At 51.0% G+C, this 21,797-nt stretch overlaps 1 protein-coding gene across 1 annotated transcript in view; it reads left to right on the plus strand.

The window, feature by feature from the left end:
• CACNA1H (calcium voltage-gated channel subunit alpha1 H) overlaps positions 1–21,797 on the plus strand; it is a 400,429-nt gene that overhangs the window by 271,552 nt on the left and 107,080 nt on the right. Inside the window, exons 8-10 of the mRNA XM_025204646.1 lie at positions 3,774–3,866; positions 7,025–7,811; positions 15,476–15,888. Of these exons, the coding sequence (XP_025060431.1) occupies positions 3,774–3,866; positions 7,025–7,811; positions 15,476–15,888 (1,293 nt within the window). The remainder of the gene's footprint in view (positions 1–3,773; positions 3,867–7,024; positions 7,812–15,475; positions 15,889–21,797) is intronic.

Here is a 21,797-nt window from a genome sequence, read left to right on the forward strand (position 1 = left end):
CGTTGGTCACTTTGGATCCTAGGCTCGGTGATGTCAAAGCATGCGTTCCTGTTGAACCTTGAATCAAGCTCTTGCCCTGATGCGAGGGAGAATCGGCATGCTGCAAATCCCCAGTGTAAGAGGAAGCTTAGCACTCATCCCTTTGGATATTCATGATAATTGGATGGGTTTCACCCGTCTTTTACCTGGCTGAAAACATACATAGGAGAGCTCAGGGATTGTTCAATACCGTCAGAGAATGGGCATGGGATGCAGGACTTGCTGACTGTCCTATAGGGCCTTTGAGGGGCTAGCACAGGGGTTGGCAATTATTTTGGGTGGAGGGCTGCTTACCAAGTTTTGGCAAGCCATCGAGGGCCGCATGACAGGCAGCCGGGGGCAGATAAATATTAATTTTCTAAGTTTTTTAGGAGCCGCGCGGGCCAGATACAATGGCCTGGTGGGCCTCATCCGGCCCGCGGGCCCCTGGACTAGCATGAAAGCACCACCCTAAGCCAAACTCCCTTCCCAACACTACGGGGACCGACTTCCCTATCCCTGTCCATCTCCGGCTTATTATTGCCATTGGCAGCGCCCTGAAGGACCAGCTTGCGAATCATCATAATTGAATCTTTCAGCCCTTTCCCTCCAGCTGCCGGATGGAGTTCGCCACATATCTCTGAAATCTCTTTCATCAGGGGAGAATTAGAAAATGTGTTCCTTGCCGCCTTATCTCTGTTGATAAATAATTGCATGTTGCATTTATTGGAGGCTTTGAACTGGCGCGTGTGGAGGGGCTGTTTAATATGTCCGCCTGCAGATGACTCTGACTTGAACTGAATTTAATTATGGCAAATGGATTACCGAGATTGAAAGGCACCGGAAAGGTGCTTTGGGTCCTTGCAAGACATTTGGAAAGGGGCTTGGAGGGCCAAACGTTGGGACTGCTGTCAACTGAGTTAATCAAATTGGAGGCTGGAAATGGGAGCGAAGTCATTTCCATTTAGGAAAGGAGGTGATATTACCCTCTGGGAGCTCAAAGGGGCGAGTAATGAGAGTGTTGAAATGCTTTTAAAATGCAAAGGGGGATGTAGGCTGTTCTTGGCCGTGCAGCCAAATATTTGGGGTCTGAGAGTATAGACGCAGGGTCAAACTTGGCTCTCCCGCGGTTCAGCCTATCAAGAGCACTCCCATGATAGGAGAAGGAGGTGATGCCAGCATCATTGACTTCAGTTGGGTCCACAACTACAACTTCTTTTTTTATCTAAGTCAATAATGGGCCAGATTCACAAGGCTTGCTTCTGTTTGACACCCAGATCCTGCTCTGGCAGTATGGAGGGGGTTCTTAAATGAGCTAAAAATTGTATTTAAACTCAACTTGAGACCTTTTATATAGTCTTGGGGTCCGTAACAGGGGCCTTCTATATAAATAAGACAGTCCGTAAATGGATAGATGCTTGTTTTCCATCCAAGCAATTGGGTATTTTACCTGAATGTCTCTGGACATCTTGCGAGTAAGCCTTCTCATGAGATTTCCAGCTGGTTTGCTCTTAGACCATGCGGGAATCGCTTGTCCGAAGGTATTTCTGCATTTCACGTTGCGTGGTGAGCTCACAAAGAGCTGCCGGCATCTCAGGAGACAGGGGAAGCCAGGCGAGCTGCTTTCTGCATTGCTTTGTCTCGCACGCAAGTAAATAATGCAAGTTTTAATTACGTCTTAAATGTTCCGGGAGTCGGCGCGAACGCCCGTAGCCCTCTGGCGGATAAATCCCGTGGATCGGTTGATACGGGTCGAAGAAGTTATCTCATTCACAAGGAGAGGGGGGAAAAAATCACCTATTCATATTCGGTCCCCTCCTATCTCCCGAGCTGCGGCAGCTGTTTCTCAAGCAGAGCGCCGCCAGAACCCAGGCGTGGAGCAGCCTTCAGGTAACTCCTTTCACAGAGAGGCCCCTGCCATTTAATCACGTTGCTACATTCGATTTGAGGTTTGCCGGCCAGACGCCAATTCAGCAAGGAGGTATCTCCAATATGTTTCGGGTCCCCAGGCTCATTTTTCATCACCAAGTGGAAACGGATGGAGCACCTGTTACCGCAGCTGTTACAGCGCAACTCCCAAAGACCCAGCTACGGAGGGAGAGATGGGGGCAGCGGGGGAAGGAAACAAAACTTCGAGCAACGCTAAGGAGCCTGATTTCTTGGGTAGCCGGCAGCCATTTGATTTCCCACCAAGCCACCTGCCAACTCGATCTCCGCTCCGGTGTGAAACAGCACGAGCAATTAGTGCAAGTGATGATTGTCCGCCTCGCGTGCGCATGCCAGGAATTCGGATGAAACGAGTCTTGGTCCGTGCAAACGTGTCAACCGCATTCAGCTCCAATGCCAGGTTCCCGGGCCTGGTTGGGTGTACGCCACGGACCTGAAGTTGTTCCCAGCTGCCAGCTATTGAAGCAAGAGGGGGGGATCGAGGTACATGTTGTTTCTGCGTCTCTAAATGATCTCTCTTCCAGCTCATGCATAATGCAAGACTGAGCGACGGTGCAGCACCACGAGACACTTTCTATTCACCCAGGTTCAGGGTGATTCTTGATCCCAGTGTTGAGCGGCTGCCGACCGCAGACAAAATCCGACTGCCAAGATCCATGCAGACTTCAGCCCCGTCAGAAAACCACGGAAAGGAAGAACAAAGGACATATGCTCGCATCCCTTGTATGTACAGATCTCCCTTTTAAAGGCCGCTGCTGCAATTCCCATTGCAACTCATGTCAAAGAAACCCGCCTGGCTCAGTGGCTCTCAATAAATATAACCAGCACTTTGTAGATTTGCTCTTTGGTAACCTCCGGACAGATTGGCCATGAGGTTTGAGTCTGTTCTCATTCACATCCAGGTAACCACCTGGAAATCGGTCGTCTCCCTTTACAGCACTGCAGTTGGGTGCCTCAAGCCAACGGAGGTGTTTCAGGTCGACACGGGGGTTAAGCAAGGCCAGAATATGGCCCAGTGACTAAGTTTGTGCCAGGACATGTGATTTCTGAATCAAAAGTACTGCTTTTGCTGCCATTGCACTGTGCCGGGTTCTCCCCAGCGCTGGTAACAAAATGATGCAATGCCTCTTAGGCTGCTTTTTAACTAAATAAAAAGCTTGAATTACACAGCGGCTTTGGCTTTGTTCTGCACGCAGCCAGTTTGGTGTTAATTAAATCCTCGGCTCCTTTGCTAGGGAAAGGAAGATTGAAAACACGAGTATGTAATCGATTCGCCGTTTAATTAAAGTAACTTTCTTCCATTCAAAGAGTTTGCCACAGCCAGGCCAATAATGCAATTTTAACATTCAGCGCCGGCCTGGAAATGACAAGGAGTCGAGGTGGAATAAAAAAAATCAACAAAACGTTAAAACTTGAGCTTTGCATTCGAAGTGTTCAAGGGCTCAGAGACCGAGGTAGGCTGGAGAGCCCTGGCTGGAGAGCAAGGAGGTGCTTTAAGTTGTGCATTGCACTGGCTCTGACCCAGCTCTCGACGGGTTTTGTGCTGTCAGATGGGTTTGAATCCTTCTAGATTCCTTCAGAAGTGTCAGGCCAATATTTCGGCCACATGCATAGCGCTCCCTGCAAACTGAGCCAAGGAGAAAAGCAGCATTGCAGATCTGGAAGAGTCCCGACAGACTTTTCAGTCTGATGAGTAACAGGCATTAGTACAAATTTGACGTTTGCTAACTTTACTCCAGATTATAACTCTTGTTCTTTCTTGTTCCCCCCCCACCCCCCCAACCCCTTCTCTTCTTTGTCTTCCCTAGGTTATAACCCTGGAAGGATGGGTTGACATCATGTATTATGTTATGGATGCACATTCTTTTTACAATTTTATATATTTTATATTGCTTATAATAGTAAGTATGAATCGTCAGATGCACGCGCTTCTTGGCACGGTTTGGCAAAGTTGTTTGCTATCCCTTTCCCGGAGAAGATCCAGGTGCTGTGATTATGACTCCACCAGTCATGCCCAACGCCCTCCCAGCCAACCCGAAGTGTAAGGCTGTCATGATGGTATGGGGTGGGGGGTTTTTGGACCGCCTCCCCCCAAGAAAGGGCTCTGTCCTTTTTTGCAAACCACATGATATATTGTCATAATTTGTCAAGCCATCCAGTCCTCCCCCGCTCCTTGTGCTCTCCCAGTCTTGGTTTTATAACCTTGACTTTTGCTAGCCATCGTGCCTTGTCTACGTGATTGCTAACGAGAACAAACAGCACGCAGCCTCCCGCTGCCAAATCCCCAACTTTCTTGCCAATCCAGAGGGAAATTTGTTTAAATCAGGGACTGCGTGTGTGCAGCCCCTGATGCTGGCACGTCCTTGATTGGAAGAAACGTCTCCACCACGAGACCTGAGGGGCTTTAGGTCGCTGCGGTCTACTGGTGAGAGCGGGGAGCTGGGAACTGGGGAGGGTGGCGCTCTATTCCCAAATCTGCCCTTTGGCAAAGTGCTGCACCTGGCCTTTTCCATCTGGTCCACAGAAATAATCCTTTCCCCCCTTGTAGACCGCTGGGAGGTCTGCCAGCAGTGGTCTATAGAAGTACAAACTGTTCTTTTTTTTTTTTTTAAAGGGAGTTTAGCTCTCCTTTAGGAGCATAAGCTAAAACTGCAAAGGTTAAAAAAAATATATATTCACTAGTGTTTCTGGCCCAGCGCAGGGAAAGAAAGGCTATTAAGACATAGGCACCTCCACTGCCCTGAGTCTGCCAGTGCATAATACAGCATTCAGGTTGTCGCAGTTTCCCCCTTTTCCCCATCACTCGCCCCGGTACCCAGGCCCGTAGCCAAAGACATGCGGTGTGCAGGGCTCCAAAGACGTACGTAGGTTGGGACACTGTGTAACCCCCTCTATGTGCTCATGTTGTGAGTACCAAGCCATACTACCGCACCCTTTTGGGCACGTTTGGAGGTCCCTAAAGCATCCGCCCAGTCAAGGGAGCCGCTTCCAGAGAAAAATCCCAACTTCAAGGTAAGGCAAAAGGCAGGAGGTAAAGAGGAGTGAAGGAAAGGGTTGGATATTTCACTTGGCTGCTGGAAGATGACATACCAGAGCTGAACATGGGGCTAGGAGCCCTCCAAATTATGTTGTGCCCCTTACACATTAAACACTTGGGTATTCGACGGTGGAGGGGCAAAGCACCCCGGCTCCTAAGAGCGACCCCCGCACACATGGGAGGGTTTTCTAGCAGCTGGCAACGTTGTGAAGTCGAAGGCTGTCAGGTCCTCTGTACTGAGCTCCAACCAGTAGACGTATTCCCAATCTGGACCCTTTCTCCACACACATAGCCCTTCAGAGCAACCAGAAGCCAAGTAGCAGCCAAGTCATTTGTGGCTGAAAGCACAGGCTGATATTAAAGATGGGAGGATATCGCCAGGAACAATAACCCAATGATTTCTCCTGAGGATTCATGAGACGACGGCCCAGATTAAATCCATAAATTTCCTTCTGAGCCAAGCATGCAGGCTGGGCCATACGGGCAGCAACACTTCCATGATGTCTCTTGACGTCAGCCAGTCTTTGGTTTCAGGGCACTGGTTCTCATAACAGGAACATTTGCCATTTTCCTTAGGCTGGCCTTTGGCAGCAAATAAAATGAGAAAGCAAAAGAGAGAGAGAGAGAGCTGCAGAAGAGAAGCCAGAATGATGTTCTCTCTGTATCATGAGAACATCTTTGTCTGGTAGTGTGGCCTCCGCAAAAAAAAGAGGGGTTGCTCCATGCCCCAGACCCTTTTGGAGATCCCCACAGTGGTACAGGAGCTCCGTTACCCCTGGCCAACCGTGCCCACCTCCTTACAGCCCCTTACCTGGCCCTTTTGGGTTCCCTTTGGCTTGAATGACACATTTGCACTTGGTTCTTTGCCTAATCCGGTATCTTTTATTAGTTTTATGAGAACTATTTTCCAAATAGTTGGAAAAATTCTTCTTAGCAAGCTTTTGGGTATAAATATCCTTCGTCGGGCTTTATACCCGAAAGCTTGCTAAGAAGAACGTTTCCAATTATTTGAGTCGGTCTAATAAGAGATACCAGAACCTGGTCTGCCTATGTGCTTAGACCAACGTGGCTACGACCTATACCCCTATTTGCACTCGGGTAACTTATATTAGTTTTGTACACCATTGTAAACCCCACTGGGATGCAGAGCAGACTGACACGAAGCAACCCCGGGGTGGGGGGCAGCTGCAGGCAATAGGCAGCTCTTGGATTTCCTCTCAGCATTATGAGAAAAGAAACAAGAAAGCAAATGACTTTGAGCAAATGACTATCCTGGGCTAATGTGGACACACGACGCATGTGCCCAGGGCGTCGGACTCAATGACCTGCTGAGGTCCCTTCCGACCCGAACATCTGTGCATCTGTATGTAGCTGGGTAATGTATAGCAGTTTAACTATAACAGGATAATTCTCCACTACATTTGAGTAAGTAGGACTGTGTCTCATCCCATTTTACACTGCTGTAGAGACCAACTGCACTGGTATAAAGCAGTCGTGTATCCCTGCCCTAAAGAAATGAATTAGGAGGGAGAGCTTAGCAGCATCCCCAAGGGCAGTGTTCATGAAATGCAGATGACAACGCTTCTGTGTGCACTGAGTTAAATGACCTATTTCTCAGCGGTACCCGATTACACTATTTTATCAGTCCCCCTTTAACAGTTTTCTGGGGCTTGGGGGTTTTTTTGGACCTTCCAGGCCTTTGCCAAAATGCCTTGAAATGGCTTGAGTGCCAATTTAATAGCTTGCAAGGTTCTTTGGGTAGATGTGAGATCTTTTATTAGAGCAACTGAGTAGTTGTGGGGGGAAAAAAGTTCTTTGCAAGCTTTCAGGTGCAGTCACCCTTCAGATTTAAATGCTTGATGCAGCACTTGGCTTTCCGAGGGCAGATTTGGATGCTCGGCACGTCCCAACACTTAAGCAAGCACAAAGGTGTTGCAAACACCATGGGGCCACAATGCACGTGTGCGTGTTGGGTGCCCGCTGGTCACTTTTCCGACTAATTCTCCCCCTTGGCTTCCCCAGGTTGGTTCTTTCTTCATGATTAACTTGTGCCTGGTTGTGATAGCAACACAGTTTTCTGAAACAAAACAGCGGGAGAACCAGCTGATGCAAGAGCAGCGGGCCCGCTACCTCTCCAACGACAGCACAATTGCCAGTTTCTCGGAGCCAGGCAGCTGCTACGAGGAGCTCCTCAAATATATCTGCCACATCTTCAGGAAGGTGAAGCGCCGGACGTTACGCCTGTACAACAATTGGCAGAGCAAGCGCCGGAAAAAAGTCAACCCCAACAGCACCACCAACGGGCAGAGCCGCCGGGGCAGGAAGCGCATCACCTCTATCCATCACCTCATCCACCACCATCACCACCACCACCACCACCACTACCACATCAGCAACGGCAGCCCCCGGGGCCCGCGCTCCAACCCGGAGATCTGCGGCCTGGAACTGAAGGTCATGAAGCCGGGAGGCCAACTCACGCTTCCTTCTCCATCGCCCAATTTGCAGAGCCCTCCCGCTCCCGATTCGGAGTCGGTGCATAGCATTTACCACGCCGACTGCCACGTCGAGGCCCCCCAGGTGAAATGCAAGTCTTCCAACACCCCCACAAGTATTAAGCTGGCTGCTGGGCTCACCAACCACGGCAACATGAACTACCCGACCATCCTGCCTTCTCCGGCTAGCAAAGCCAACTCTATCCCAGGGCCCAAAGGGAAGAAAAACGGCAGCTCGCCTGTGCCCATGGTGAATAGCCCGGTGCGCTTGAATGCGGATTCGTTTGGGAAGCTGCAACACCTGATGGGAGAACACGGTAAGGGAAAGGGACCTGCCCGGCTGCTTGCAGGGGAGCGAGGGGCGCGAGCAGTGCCCTGGATGAACAGGCCGGCCAGGGCTCACTGGAGCTAGGTGCTGTATTTATTTGCATGTCACAGACACCCCCCAAGCTAGCACAACGAAGGGGGGAAAAAAACAAACTGTACTTTTCACCCAACGGCCCAGACACCGTTTCTTCATGCAAGGCGCCACCCTGCCATTTTTGACCGCTTGTGTTTAGGGGAAAAGGTGAGCGCGGTATGCAAATAGCTACGGTATTTCATAACTCAGTGGGAGCTCCTGCTTTCTCGGCAGCGATGACAAATGAACCTCCTGGGGGGCGAGTTCAGAGGCAGGGTAGCCAAGTCCCCAAGAGCTTGGCTGCTGTTGTAGAGCTCGCTGGAAATCACGCAACCTCTCGGTGCCTGAAAGCGGGGCCTGGAGGGAGGGTGAAATGGCTTTCTGCAGACCTGGAGGGAGCCAAACCCAGCTCCTTGCCCCACCCCGGGGAGGTTCACGTTCGGTTCAGTGCGAGGTAGCCCGTCTCTCGCTCGGCGCCACCATCTACTGTCCTCACTCGAGTCATTTAGGAGAGCAGCAGGAGTCGGGTCTCAGAGATGGCACGCTCATCCTTGTCTGAGACAGCTGTGAGGCTGAAGCCAGCACATGCTTCCCTTTTCATCAGTCCCCCTCCCCTCCGATTTCCAGATGCTCAGGAGACCCTGTGGCTTAATGAGGAGAGGGGACTGGGCTGGGACTCAGGAGAGCCGAGTCCTGGCTCTGCCACCGGGTGGCTCTGTGCCACTTTTTGTTCCGTGCCTCAGTTTCCCTATCTATAAAATGGGGAGGGTGATACCGACTGCCTTTGTAAAGGACTTAAGGAGCAAAAAATGGAAAGGGCTGCAGAACAGCCGAGTTGCTGTTGTTTCAGGACAAGACGTATTTGGGCTCCTTTATCTCGTTTCTGGATTATTTTTCTCCTTCCATACGCAAACGTCCCTCCCCTCCGAGATCTCTAACAAATCAATGGCAAACTCGAGGCGCTGGGTGTACTAAAGTAACAGCAACCAGAGTGAGGGGAGAGCGGGTGGAAACTGCAGTAGTCTTCTAATGGCAAAACCATTAAAGGGGTGTTGAGCTAACGGGAGAGCAGAGGAGCCCAAACCAGAGGCAGTGAAGAGGTCAGTCATGTCGTGGGCTTTGTCAGTGCTAAGTACAGGATCCGGGGATAAGGCAAATCGCTGGGCAACAGGCTCTGGTGCTGCGTCTTCTACCTGCAACGGGTTGACTGAAGCATGCAATGCAACCGTTCATACTGCCCCTTCCTCGGGGTCTCTTCCCCACGGCTGTGAAAGAAAATCCTTTTAGCCTTCCCCAGAGGAAACAGCACTGTTCTTGAGCCTCCCTCCCTAACCCGGAGCAGTGCAGCCCACCCTGGAGCCCCGTTGCCCTCCGCCTGGCAGGGATGGGCAAGCAGAGAGGGGCAGATCACCGCGGGAGCCTGCAGTTCGCCAGAAGGCAAGGCAGATCTGCACCTTTATAGATGAAGAAAATAAGGGGTGGGGGTGGGTGTGTGTACGCGCGCGCGCGCACACACACACACACACACACACACACGGGTTCAAGACCCTTGGGTATACATCTATACATATACACACTCTATATATACATATATATACACATATCGGTTCAAGAAAGCTTGTGGTGTGTGTGTGTGTGTACATGTATGTGTGTATGCACCCCTCTCTCTTTATATGTATAAATGTGTGTGTTTACAGGTGTGTGTATATGTCCATGTATATGTGTGTCTGTATATATATGTATAGATACATATATCTATATATATACACACACACGCACATACAGACACAAGGATACACGCATATATATACTTATAGAAAGAGAGGGGTGTGTGTGTACACACACATACACAGACCACAAGGGGTACACACACACACACCCCTTATTTCCTTCATCTGTAAAGGTGCAGACCTGCCTTGCCTTCTGGCTAACTGCAGACTCCCGCGGTGATCTGCCCCTCTCTGCTTATTTATTCTCGCCAGACTGAGGGCAACGGGGTTTCAGGTTGGATTGCCTGGATATCCAGGTTGGATATATATATATATAGTAATTTAGGCCCCTCATTAACCCTTCTCATGTTGCTGCCCCGCAAGGCATAAGCAGCACAGCTTCTCTTTCCTGTCGTGTCTCTTAGAAAGATGCACTTAGAGCTCAAAGAGCAGAGCAGGTTCTCCCCTTTTGAAACAAATAGGACATGTACCCAAAGAGGTGTCATACACAATGTGTCTCTCTCTCTCTCTCTCTCTCTATATATATATATATATATATACACACACACACACACACACACACACACACACACCCTTACACAGAGCACAAGCTTTCTTGAACCTGAGTCATTTTATCAGGCGCTGTGAAAAGCGGTGCAGAAGGCAGAGTATAAGGAGAGGAGACAAATTGCAATACAAAAGGCAAGGGAGCGAGCAAACCTAAAGAAACCTCCCAAAGAGCAGCCTGGCTGCCCCCACTCCAGGACGCAGATGCCATTGCTGGTGGCTTGTTTCACTTCTGATCTCTGGTCTTTTGTCCCTGGAGCAATGAGCGGGTGGGAGGGTTGCACAGCGCTGCCGCCTCACTTCTTGTTGCCCTGGGATAAACCAGCTCAAAGCGAGCCCCTGAGGCCAGTTGGCTGGGCTGGCTGAGGCAGGCCCACGGGGTGGGTGCTGTATGACACCTCTTTGGGTACATGTCCTATTTGTTTCAAAAGGGGAGAGCCTGCTCTGCTCTTTGAGCTCCAAGTGCATCTTTCTAAGAGACATGACGGGAAAGAGAAGCTGTGCTGCTTATGCCTTGCGGGGCAGCAGCTTGGAAAGGGTTAATGAGGGGCCTAAATTACTTTCCCCAGGTGTGACAGGTGGGCAACTAGAAGCAGCTGCAATCAATGATTGCAGGCCAGCCCAGACAGGGGCTTGTCCTGGTGAGGCTTGAGGCAGGTAGGCTGAAAGAAGCTGGAGCAGGAGCAGTGTGGGGTCAAGACTGAGCAGCAGGAAAGGTAGGAAGCAGCCTGGGGAAGGGAAGATCTTTCACTGTTTAACACGGGGCCTCTGGTCTGGACCCTGGAGATGAAGGCTGAGTTCCCCTGACCTCCCCTCCCCAGTGGAAAAGGAAGTAATGGCCCTGGACATCAAAGGACCAAGGGCTGGTGAGCCCTGCACTGGAAAAAGGCCCAGAACTGGGTGTTTGCTCTCCCCCAGGACTCTGGTTGTGGGTATGAACTTTCTTTCCCTGCATAACTATGTGGGGAAACTATACATAGCATAACTAAAGCCATTGCCTCTCTCTGGCAATGGCTTTGGAAAGAGGCAATGGCTTTAGTTATGTCGGTGGAAAGTTTCATGGTGGGGGCATCCAGTCTTGCTGCCATAGACACTGATGGCTAACCTTTAAAAGATGCTTATAAAGATCCCAAATCCTGCTCTTCTGTCCCTAGCTGCAGGCAGTCCCCCAGCCCAAGGCTGCTCCAGGGGGTATCTCTGGGTTTGGATCTGAAGCCCCAGTTGGCTGCACATTGGTGTTCAGCGTGCAGGTTGGAAGCAGGAGGAGCCCTAGCCAGGGATACCCTTCACTTCCCCTCTCCTTGCACAGCAATAAGGCTGTGAGCCCACTGCAAACACTGAGCTTTTCTAAATCGGAAGCCTGTCAGCTTTAAAGATGAATAGGCATGCATCTCGGGAGCTCCTCCACCATCTGCATCACTCCTTTCACGCCGTGTCGAGCCACGGCAGCATTGCCAATATTGCAGTCTTGTCCCAATCCGGGGCACCCGCTTCCAGGAATCCTGGGATTGTGCGAGATTTGGGGCGTTCTTTGTTCTTGAAGTTTTCCAGCCCGTGTGGTCAGACATAAAAGCTGGGGGGAAAAGTGGATCCTGGAGACTCGGCCACCAGGAAGTAACTCCGGAGGCACCAACGTTGCCACTTGTCTAATGCTTGCATGTTCCAGCGTTGTATTTATAGACAGACGGGTATTTATCGTAGCGGCGTGTAGGGTAAAAAAATAATTAGCGTGCTCAGAGGGTCAGAGTTAAGGGTGTTTGTGAGATCTGCTGGATGGTGTTTTCTCCATCGGCATTGTTTTTAACCGAGTGTACAAGCTGGCTAACATAGCGGGGTGTTTATATACATGATCATAGGTGGAAGTATGTATCCTTCGAAATGCTCTGGTGGGGTAGAGCAGCGGGGGCCAACCTTTTTGGCAGATGTGCCACAAATTAGCCCCACGTCTTCCCCCAAAGGCTGCTCCAATCCCCTGCCCCTACCCTACTGCTGCTCTGCTTGCTGCTCCAAGCCCTATGCTCCCCTCCAGACCTGCTGCTCCGCTTTCTGCTTCCTTCCCTGTGCTCCCTGCCTGATTCACTGCTCTGCTTTGTACTCCCTGCCCTATCTGCTGCTGGGCTGCCTGTCCCCTCCCCAACACAAGCTGCCCTTGCTATTTGTCACGCGTGTCACAGGTTGACCACCCCTGGAGCAGAGGAATGTTATGTGTCATGTTCTTCTGCTGCTTATTCCAGGGTTTTGTATTAATCACTGGCACGGCCTTTGCTATATCAGTTAATGAGGGCTCGGGAGGGAATGTGTTTACTTTGCCCCCGCTCAACCAAGGTCTGGGAGCAGGAGGTAAAGAAAGCGCTGAACAGTCAGCCGGAGCGTACACTGGAGAAGGCCTCGTGCACGGGGAGCAATGTTCTCTGTGCTTTACATGAAATAAAGTCATGCCAAAGGCTCTGCAGGCAGCCTTTCCTCTCCATTACACCTGTGTTAATTCGGGGACCTCCGCTGACCTCACTCCACCTTAACTTGGGGCTGGGATGCATGCTGTTAATCATGCAACAACAGCATCCTGGTCATGGAGAGACCCTTCCTCCTCCGGGATGCCAAAGCTCGGGATCAGTGACCGTTTCTGTCTCGCCAAAGTGCTGGAGCACAGCACCTGTTTGTCGATGGACGGCACGATGCTGGGAGCTCTTGCCAGGCATCTTGGGGAAGAAGGATGCATTGCTTGGGTCCTAGGTCTGGTTTCCATTTTGCCCAGCCTGATGCATGATTCTACCCCATTGCTGAAAGTGGAGCTGGGCAGGCATCACTGGGGTGCAGATGAGACATTAATAACCCCTTCTCCTTCTAGCAGGGATGCTGATGGGGCAGGAACCAGGGAGCAGGTAGTGTTTATGCTGATCCAGTTGAGCAAGGAGCCTTAGAGACCTTGGTCCCCCTCTATTAGCAACTGCTAATGACTTGTAAACCCACTGCTGCTGGTTCTTGCCAGGCCTGGGGTTCAGCCAAGGTAAATCCCACCTGCTGAGGAGGGCTCCAGCCTGCACTTAGCTGCAGGAAATCCCTGCACGCTGGACCAGCTGGACACTGCAGTGAGACCCTGGGTCCCCCAGCTCCATCTAAAAGTCCTGGCCTCCCTCTGGATTTGAATAAGAAAAGGTCTGCAGTGACTAGTTTCCCTCGTCTCTCCCAGCTGGGAAGAGGGAGCAGAGCTGAGTCCAGGCAGTGCCAGGGATGTGCAAAGCACAGGAGCGTTTGGAAGATAATTGCCAGCATTAACAAGGCATTAGCAGCCAGGGAGCTCTCGGCCCCATCTGAAAAAAAAGAGGCCTGGAGTCTGCTAGAAAAGATGCAATTGTGGGAAAGGATTCGCTCTCCTTTGTTGTGGATCTGAACAACAAAAAGAAAATAGCACAGCCTGTTCCTAGGAGTTCATGTGCCCTGCAATGCTGCAAGGTTATTTTAACAGGCAGCCAAGGAAAGTCTGGTATTTTGAAGACATCTGCGGCGCCAGTGTTTTGCACATAACTTTTAACGCTTTGATGGCACGGAGGAGATGGGAGCTGTGTGCCTCAAACATTAGTACCTCCAAGACTGCTTGTGCTGTTGCTTTTCATCCGATCTGTCCATTTAGGTCTAAATCACTGCTTTAGCAAGCAAAGGTGGGGGGTGCTATAATGGCTCCAGATGTGAGTTAGGAGAGTGGGGAAGCAGCTCGGACTGCTGCTATCCTGGGCATGAGCACCTGATTCACACCAGAAGTTGGGTATAAGCACCTGGGCGTGAGCACCCGATGGGCATAAGCACCTGATTTGCACCAAAAGCTGGGCGTAAGCACCTGGGCATAAGCACCTCCAAACAGGCCCCTCTCATGAGATGAGCAGGCAAGTTTTGCAGGCTTGTGACTTCTGCCTGAGAAGCAGCCAGACTCAAGTCCTCGCTGTCACTTGGCTTTCAAAGGCATGAACAAAGCCATAGCTTTCTTCTGCAGGTTTCCTCTAGAAGGTCCTGGCGTGCTGGACGTCCATGCCGCGTAGCACTGTAGGAAGCTGGGGGCTCCTAGGCCCAATGACCGTATCAGCTGATGGGTTCTCTATGGCCCCTGGGAAATAAGTTTGTGGGTCTTGGTCCAGTTCCCAGTGAAAGGGGCCCAGGTTTGGAAAATAACCGCTGTCCTGAGTGCCCAAATTGGAACCCCTGGAAGAAGGGATGTCTGAAAACCAGGCCCACGTATAGAAAACGCCTACCTAGAATCACTGGCCACGTATGAACATCTTGATGCAAACCACCAAATCCCCCAGTTACCCACCTCTCAACCTAGTCAGAATGATATCAGGAGCCAACATGTCTACCCCCTTCCCAAACCAGTCACTTCCAGCAGACCCAGTTGCAGGAATTCAATGAGACACTTATGACATAAGTGTCAATGAGACACTTAGGGCGCTACTGGGCTTCTCCAAACTGCAAACAGGATCCCAGTTCAGGCACCAGGCGAGGTTTCTGTGCAGGGTCAGGTCAACCCCAGTTTCATCCCTGTTGGGTGGCTCGCCTGCGTGTTGGCCGGGAAAGGGCCCCTGCGTGGACATGCGTCTTCCAAGGTGGGTCGGCGATAGCCCTGCCGGGCCCAGCTTCTGCAGGGGCTCCCTGCATTTCTCCCACGCCACACTGTACACTCAGTAGCCTATTTGATTAAAAAATCTGGGCTTATCCAGGGCTCCCCCTGTGTCTTGTCTGCAGTGAATTTATTATAAACTTATGAAGCGAGGAGAGGCGAGGGGGTCTGGAGAGGTCATGCTTGACCAGAGGTATTTAATCAGGTGCCCTCCTCAGCCCCACTTCCCCCCACTCTCCTGTATCATCTAAACTGAAGCGTCCTCCTAAATAGGGTGCAACATTTTAATAGTGCCCGTGACGCTGCTAATGAGGTTAGGGCGCTAGATTTGATGGATACTGAATTGAGAGCATGTGGTGGGCTGTTCTTTTTCCCTGGGGTGCCAGAGCGCACACCGGTCCCTGTGCAAATGGCTCTCCGGCGGTGTTAGGGACAAGATGCAAATAGGGTCTCTGTGGGAGGCAGCTGGTAGATTTATAATTTTGGTTTTTTAGGACTTAATGATCTTGAGGCCTTTTCTTCCAGACTGCAGCAAACACAGACCCTAGCACCCTACCCCAGTCATTCAAGCATTGAGCCCCTCGCATGTGATGGAGCGACTGCAAATCAATAGGCGCCCGGGTTATGATGCGACAGCGGGGAGATTTCGGGAGGCAGGCGTGAGTTGCTAACCCTGTGCGTGTCCCTTGTCCATAGGTCTGCGCAGGGCTTCCAGCAGGCTGTCGGGGTTGAACCTGCCGTGCCCACTGCCCAGCCCCCAGGCCAGTATGCTGACCTGCGAGCTGCAGAACTGCCCCTACTGTGCCAGCATCCTGGAGGACCCCGAGTTCGAGTTCAGCGAGTCCGACAGCTACGACTCCGACAACAACGGGGTGTACGAGTTCACACAGGACCTGCGGCACGGGGACCAGCGGGATCAGATTCAGCAGCAGAGGAACAAGAGGAGGAAGAAGAAGAAGAAACCCAAGGAGAAGAATAAAGTGGCCAGGCTGTGGTCGGCTTTTGGCAACAAGCTGAAAAAGATCGTGGAGAGCAAGTATTTCAACCGGGGGATTATGATCGCCATTCTGATCAACACGCTGAGCATGGGGATCGAGTACCACGAGCAGGTGAGTGACGTTCGCCTTGTCCTGGTTGGTGCCTGTGCCCTGCCTCCTATATAATGAGACCTAAATCCCTGCTGTGGGGATGCTGAATTTCAGATACCGGGTGTTTGCGGGGCACGGCTCACATCCTCGGGGTCGAGTGCCATTCACAGATAGCATCATGTCCATGCTCTTGAGGATTTTGAATAGGGGATCCATTGGAGATAAGCTGCTCCCTGGCAGGTCGAGGACAGAGGATCAGACTGGGACCTGGCCCTGTACATGGTTACGTGCGTGCTTGTCTTTGCGGGTCTCTACACGTGTGCTATCTGTTGTATGGGTCAGGGCCAGAAGCAGCCCCCAGACAGCCTGCCTGCCAGGGGGACCTGGTCGTTCAAGCTGAGTATGGTGTGATGTTAACCCCATCGCTCCCTCACATGCCTTCACTACAAAAACTGGCATCCCTTTACCACCCTAGCCCATGGGGCATTTAGTCTTGGGCAAAGCTTTGACTTTCCTTGCACGAATTACTCCACTGGAAGCTGTCTCCCATCCCTGGGCTACATGGAGTGCTGTGAAAGCCTTTGAGCATAACCCTGGGTATTTCTAGGTGATGCACTGTTGCAATTCATGCTCCAATATGAATGCTTCCCAAAGCTAACAAGTTGTCTCATAGGTATTTTGATGGCTTTCAATAAAAAAAAAAAAACCCAACAAACTCCAAAGCCCACTCTTATGACACATTAAAAGCAAAGAAACCATCCCGTCTTTCTCCCTTCAGGAGTGAGCACCACCCTTGCCTCCCTCCCCAAAGGTTTTTGATTTGATCTCACTGTGGGATGAGTCCATCTCTCTTCTAAGCCTTTTGAAGGGAGGAAGAAAATGCCTGCTGTTGTAGGTAATACAGGGAACAGCGGGATGTCAAGGGACAGCGTTTGCAGCAGAGGACGGTGCGTCCTCACCGCTGGCCCACTGGAGCTGAGGGCTAGCGGGACAAGGGGGAGAGAGCTAAGTCACCCAGGGAGCCAGAGATTAGTCGAGTTGTTGTGCAGGAAGCTGCTTTTCCCTGAGACTTCTTGGAAAAGCTGGTTAACCCCAGCTGTTTACAAATGACGTGCTCAGAAACACTGCGTGCTGCTTCTCTGCCAGCGATGGAAAATGCTGCTCGGTGAGTTTGCTAACCATTTGCAGCATCCCACCAAAAGCCTTCCTAAAGTGCGCACTGCTGACATGGGGAACGCGTCCAGCAGAGTAAAACTGAGCTGATTTGTCTTCTGGTTTTGCCTCCTCGGACACAACTAGTAGAGGCAGTGCAGTGTCATGGAGGGAGCCCTTAAGTGCAATAATGCAAAGGAAAACGGGCTTTCTTCTCCGATGCGCTGCAGCATGTGGGCTATGCACAGCAAACCAAATTGATCGAATAAATCTCCCTGGTTGCTTTTCCACTTCTATCTGTTTGCCAGGCCCACGTTATTCACTGAGTGGCTTTTTTTTTTTTTTGTTCTTTCAAGACAGTTACCTAAAAGAGTTGAGTAGCACACCTGCAATAATCAGCTAGTCCAGAGACACGGAGGTGGCCTCCGAGATGATGAAAGAACTTTTATCGCCATCACGTTTCGGTCTGAGGTTTTGAGTAGCGAGGTGGATGAATGCCTGTTTCCTCCCTTGAATAGGTCCATTCATTTGCCAGGGCGGCTGTGTTTCTGCAAGGATACCTTTTGTTGGTCCCTAGACAGTCTGTTGACTCACGATGAGGGAAATCCTTGGATCAGCGGCAGTGAGAAAGCACAGGTGTATTGCGGAGCGTGTGTGACAGCTTACACAAGCTAAACCGTGATAATTGTGTCCTTGTTCCTAATAGAGTACAACTCTAGTCTGCAGATTTATATTGGATCCCAGCCTGGACACGATTTGGGTAAACCGTCTCAAAGCCAATAGCAATAAAAGCTTCTTAAGCCACTGGCTAAAGAGCTGCAGACTCCAGCCGGTTTTGCTCCTAGCCGCTGGACAACTTGGGTACAGTAAAAAGGGAAAATTGTGAAGGGAAACCTGTGAACATGCATGACTGTGAAACATCTCTATAGCGCGCAGCAGGGATGAGACCGAGCTGAGCCGGGCTTCTAAATACCTTGCCCCGGCAGCCTAATATTAACTGGACGACCTCCAAGGCTTTGCCGTAGGCAGAAAAATGATGCTCGAGTGAAAGCAAACACAGCCAGACTTTTAGGTTATTCGGCTGGAAAGCTCTGGGCTTCTGTGAGCAAAGCCTGGGAGACTTCAGAGCTCACGACCCAACCAGCCCTATGCGAATCTTGGCGTGGGAGGTTGGACTAGAGAAGCAGGTTTGTGCAGAGACTTAAGAGTGAAGTAAGGGGGTAGGCTGCTTTGGGGTAGGACATGGGGAATAGAGGTGGGAATGGGTATTTTGGGGTTCACCCCAAGTGGTGCCAAAATAATCAGCTTAATCACAATGCCGGTGCTTTTTAAGCTTAGTGGCCCCAAAACTCAAGTACAGCCCTGGGGGTAGCAGCTGCATGAGCTTCTCCTAGGCTGTCCATGATTGAGGGGTCGTCTGTCTGGGAGATGACCCACATGCTGAATCTCTGTCTCACACCCTATCAAGCTTGGGAGCCTGGCAAAGCTTACTGGGAACAAGGGCTCCAACCCTAAGGGTCCACGGGGAAGTGGGACACGGTTATAAGAAATCAGGAGCAACCTGAATGGGGAATCCCTGTCCACACTGCTCTGGTGGCAAGTCTTTGTCTGTGGGGGAGCTCGCACAGCTAGGCCAGGCGGTGTCCAACCACCCTGTGCATCTGGCTGCTTTCTCCGACCGTGGCAATCGACACCTGGTGCAGAGCACATGCTGTGAATGGTCTGCCAAACCCCACCGCGAGCGGCGAATAGTCTCAACCCCTGGGTCCATGTTCTGGGACTTCCTCGGAGGTGGTTACAACTCTGACCAGGTTGGCCTCGGTGACCCTTTGAGACAAGTGGCATCTGCCAGCTGCGCTGCTGGAGTCCGTAGTGTTGAAACTCGTCCGCTCGTTTCAGTGAATAGCCATTAGCTGGTTGCCTTGACCTGGGCTGAAGGCCAGCCCTTGGCCAAGAGGTTTCTGTCTCCAGATCCCATTGGCCATCATGCCAGCTGCTCAGTTCTTCCCCAGGTCTTTGCTTTTTAACACGATTTAACAGCTGTTTGCTTTTCATTCCTGGCTTTTCTGTTCTGTGAAAGCAACTGGAGGCATCACAGACAGACCGGTGTGCAGTGGGGTGGGTGTGTGTGTACATAAACATACACACAACAATGCTGTGAAGTGTGTGTGTGTGTGTGTGTGCGCACGTGTGTGTGTATCTATAGATATACACACACACACACACACACACACACAGACTTCACAACATTATCCCAAGCCTAGGCAGGTGGTCTTTTTTTATTTGTAAGTACTGAAGAACGAACGTATGCCATGAAAGTTAAAATGGCAATAGACCTTTAGACGTCATTGAATCGTAGAAAATTCAGGTTGGAAGGGACTTCAGGAGGTCACATCTAGTCCAACCCCCTGCTCAAAGCAGGACCAACCCCAACTACATCATCCCAGCCAAGGCTTTGTCAAGTCAGACCTTAAAAACCTCCAAGGATGGAGACTCCACCACCTCTCTGGGTGACCCATTCCAATGCTTTCCTAGTAAGAAAGTTTTTCCTAATATCTGACCTAAATTTCTGTTATAGATTCATAGATGCTAGGGTCGGAAGGGACCTCAATGGATCATCGAGTCCGACCCCCTGCATAGGCAGGGAAGAGTGCTGGGTCTAGATGACCCCAGCTGGATGCCTATCTAACCTCCTCTTGCTGCAGCTTGAGCCCATTGCTCCTTGTCCTGTTATTCACCACCATTGAGAAGAGCCTCGCTCTGTTCACACAGCAGGTACAGCCCGGATGGTAGCATTTGCATGAGCTTTTCCAAGGCTGCCCTCCAGATTGTGGAGGGACAGCCTGCCTGAGAGACTACCCAGCTGCTGAATCTCTGCCCAGCACCCCCTCCAGCTTGGGAGCCTGGCAAAGCTTACCACTTCTCCTGTGCTTTCCATCCTGGCCGCAGCAAGGCACTCCGCAGTTAAAGCTCCCTGAGGCAAGGATGCCTTATTGCCCCTATTTTATAGATGTGTCCAGCGAGGATGCGACCTGCAGGGCTGGCACGTCCTCGCTCCCTGCCCACGTTGTAATTACAATACAAACTACCTCCCAGGATACAACAGCCTTGGTAGCAATGGTCCCGTCAGATGAGACAAAGAACTGATGGGCTCTCTCATTTACCCTGCGGCTCATGGTGTTAATTAGAGACGAGGCAGAGCAGATTGCCACAAACCAAAGGCCCCGAAACTTTGGGAAAGTTTCTTTGGATTTGAAACCCTTCCCGATCTTTGTTATTAGCACTTTGCTCCCGGTGTTAATTATGGTTGCTTAACAGGCTCTCCTAATGAATGGATCTCAGGTCGCTTCAATGGCAAGAATTGGGTCTTTCGGTAGCTAGGTCTCCTTTCAGATACGATCCATAGAAACCGGTAAACCGATCAAAGCACGGAGAAACACGGGAGACGGTTTCTTCCCAAGCAGATGCCCCAGTATACGCAGAACCCTCTTTTTAATGGGCCTGCTATTTTTGAAGGCAACCTAAGATTTAATGGCTGGATAGCCTCCTCACAAGACATTGTAGGCTTGGAACTGGAGCTGTAGAAGAGCCAAACAATAGAAACCAGCACACAGGTGATAATTGGAAGCCAGTTGCTTAGGGACGTTAGTCATTATTTTGAATCCGATACCCTTGTTCAGCACATTCATGGGACTGACTGACCCAGTTCTGTCTCTGGCTGCCACATCACACACCCATGCTAATTAGAAGGTTATGGGGTGCTGTTCGTTAGTGGCAACATGACTTGCATTTCAAAGGTTAATTGGCTGCTTTCGATTTTTATTCTTTTTTTTATTTTATTTTTTTTAATGCTTTATTTAGTTAGGTAGCTTCTGGTGCAAGTAGGAACTCCCCTGAGAAAGGACACTAAGCATGGATGGCCACGTTGATATTCTTGTTTCAGGCCATTTCCATAAATTGGATGCTTTTACTGCGTGTCCTTCGTGGCCGACAACTTGTTGGTGTACTCCAGTGGATGCCACGTTAGTGCAATGAATAAACTGAGCTGCTGGGGGTCAGCGCCCAGGTAGTTGAGACCCCTTTCCCGTATCATTGTCGAGGAAGGAAATGGCCGGGAGCTAAAGCAGGTCCTCGGCAGTTCGAGTTGTGCACGGCGTGGCGTACAAAACGCTGGCCTCGGGGAGCCGTTTGCCGTCGCTCTCAGCGGGAGGTCACCGAAGGATGGAGGTTCCCACTCGCCAGCCCCGAACTGCGTCGGAGGCACCGTCTATCCGCCCTGTTGTTCCTGGGCTGATCGTGCGGTCAGTAAAGTCGATCCTGCCTTTACCGCGCCTTCGTTCTTCAAGCGTTTGCATCTCGGGAGGGACGAGACGGAGAAGCACGCTGCTGTCCCTTAGCAGCCCGGCGTGTTGTTTAAAGGCAGTTATTTGCTCTGGAACGTCTCTGGCACCGGGATCGGCCGAGTACCACGAGGAAGCTGCCGAAGCCCCGGGACGCTTTGGAAGGTGGAATGTTGTTTCTTTTTCTTTTCTCCAATGCACTAAATCTAGCTGTTCGGACCACAGAGGAGATTTTCCTCCACCCCAGCAGCTGTCTAATGTGCGCCCTGCAGCAAGTCGTGGTCCTTGCAATGTTTATCCTCAACGGCTGTGACGGCCTCATTTCTCCCTCCCTTCCTTGCTTCGACTCCATCTTCCTCACAAATGTACTGCAGAGCAACACGGTCCTCGGTTTATGCCTGCCTCGTGCCGCAAAGGGTTTGCTTTCATTTTTGCATT

Source organism: Alligator sinensis, unplaced genomic scaffold, assembly GCF_000455745.1.
Source record: "Alligator sinensis unplaced genomic scaffold, ASM45574v1 scaffold1283_1, whole genome shotgun sequence".
Classification (NCBI taxonomy): Eukaryota; Metazoa; Chordata; order Crocodylia; family Alligatoridae; genus Alligator; species Alligator sinensis.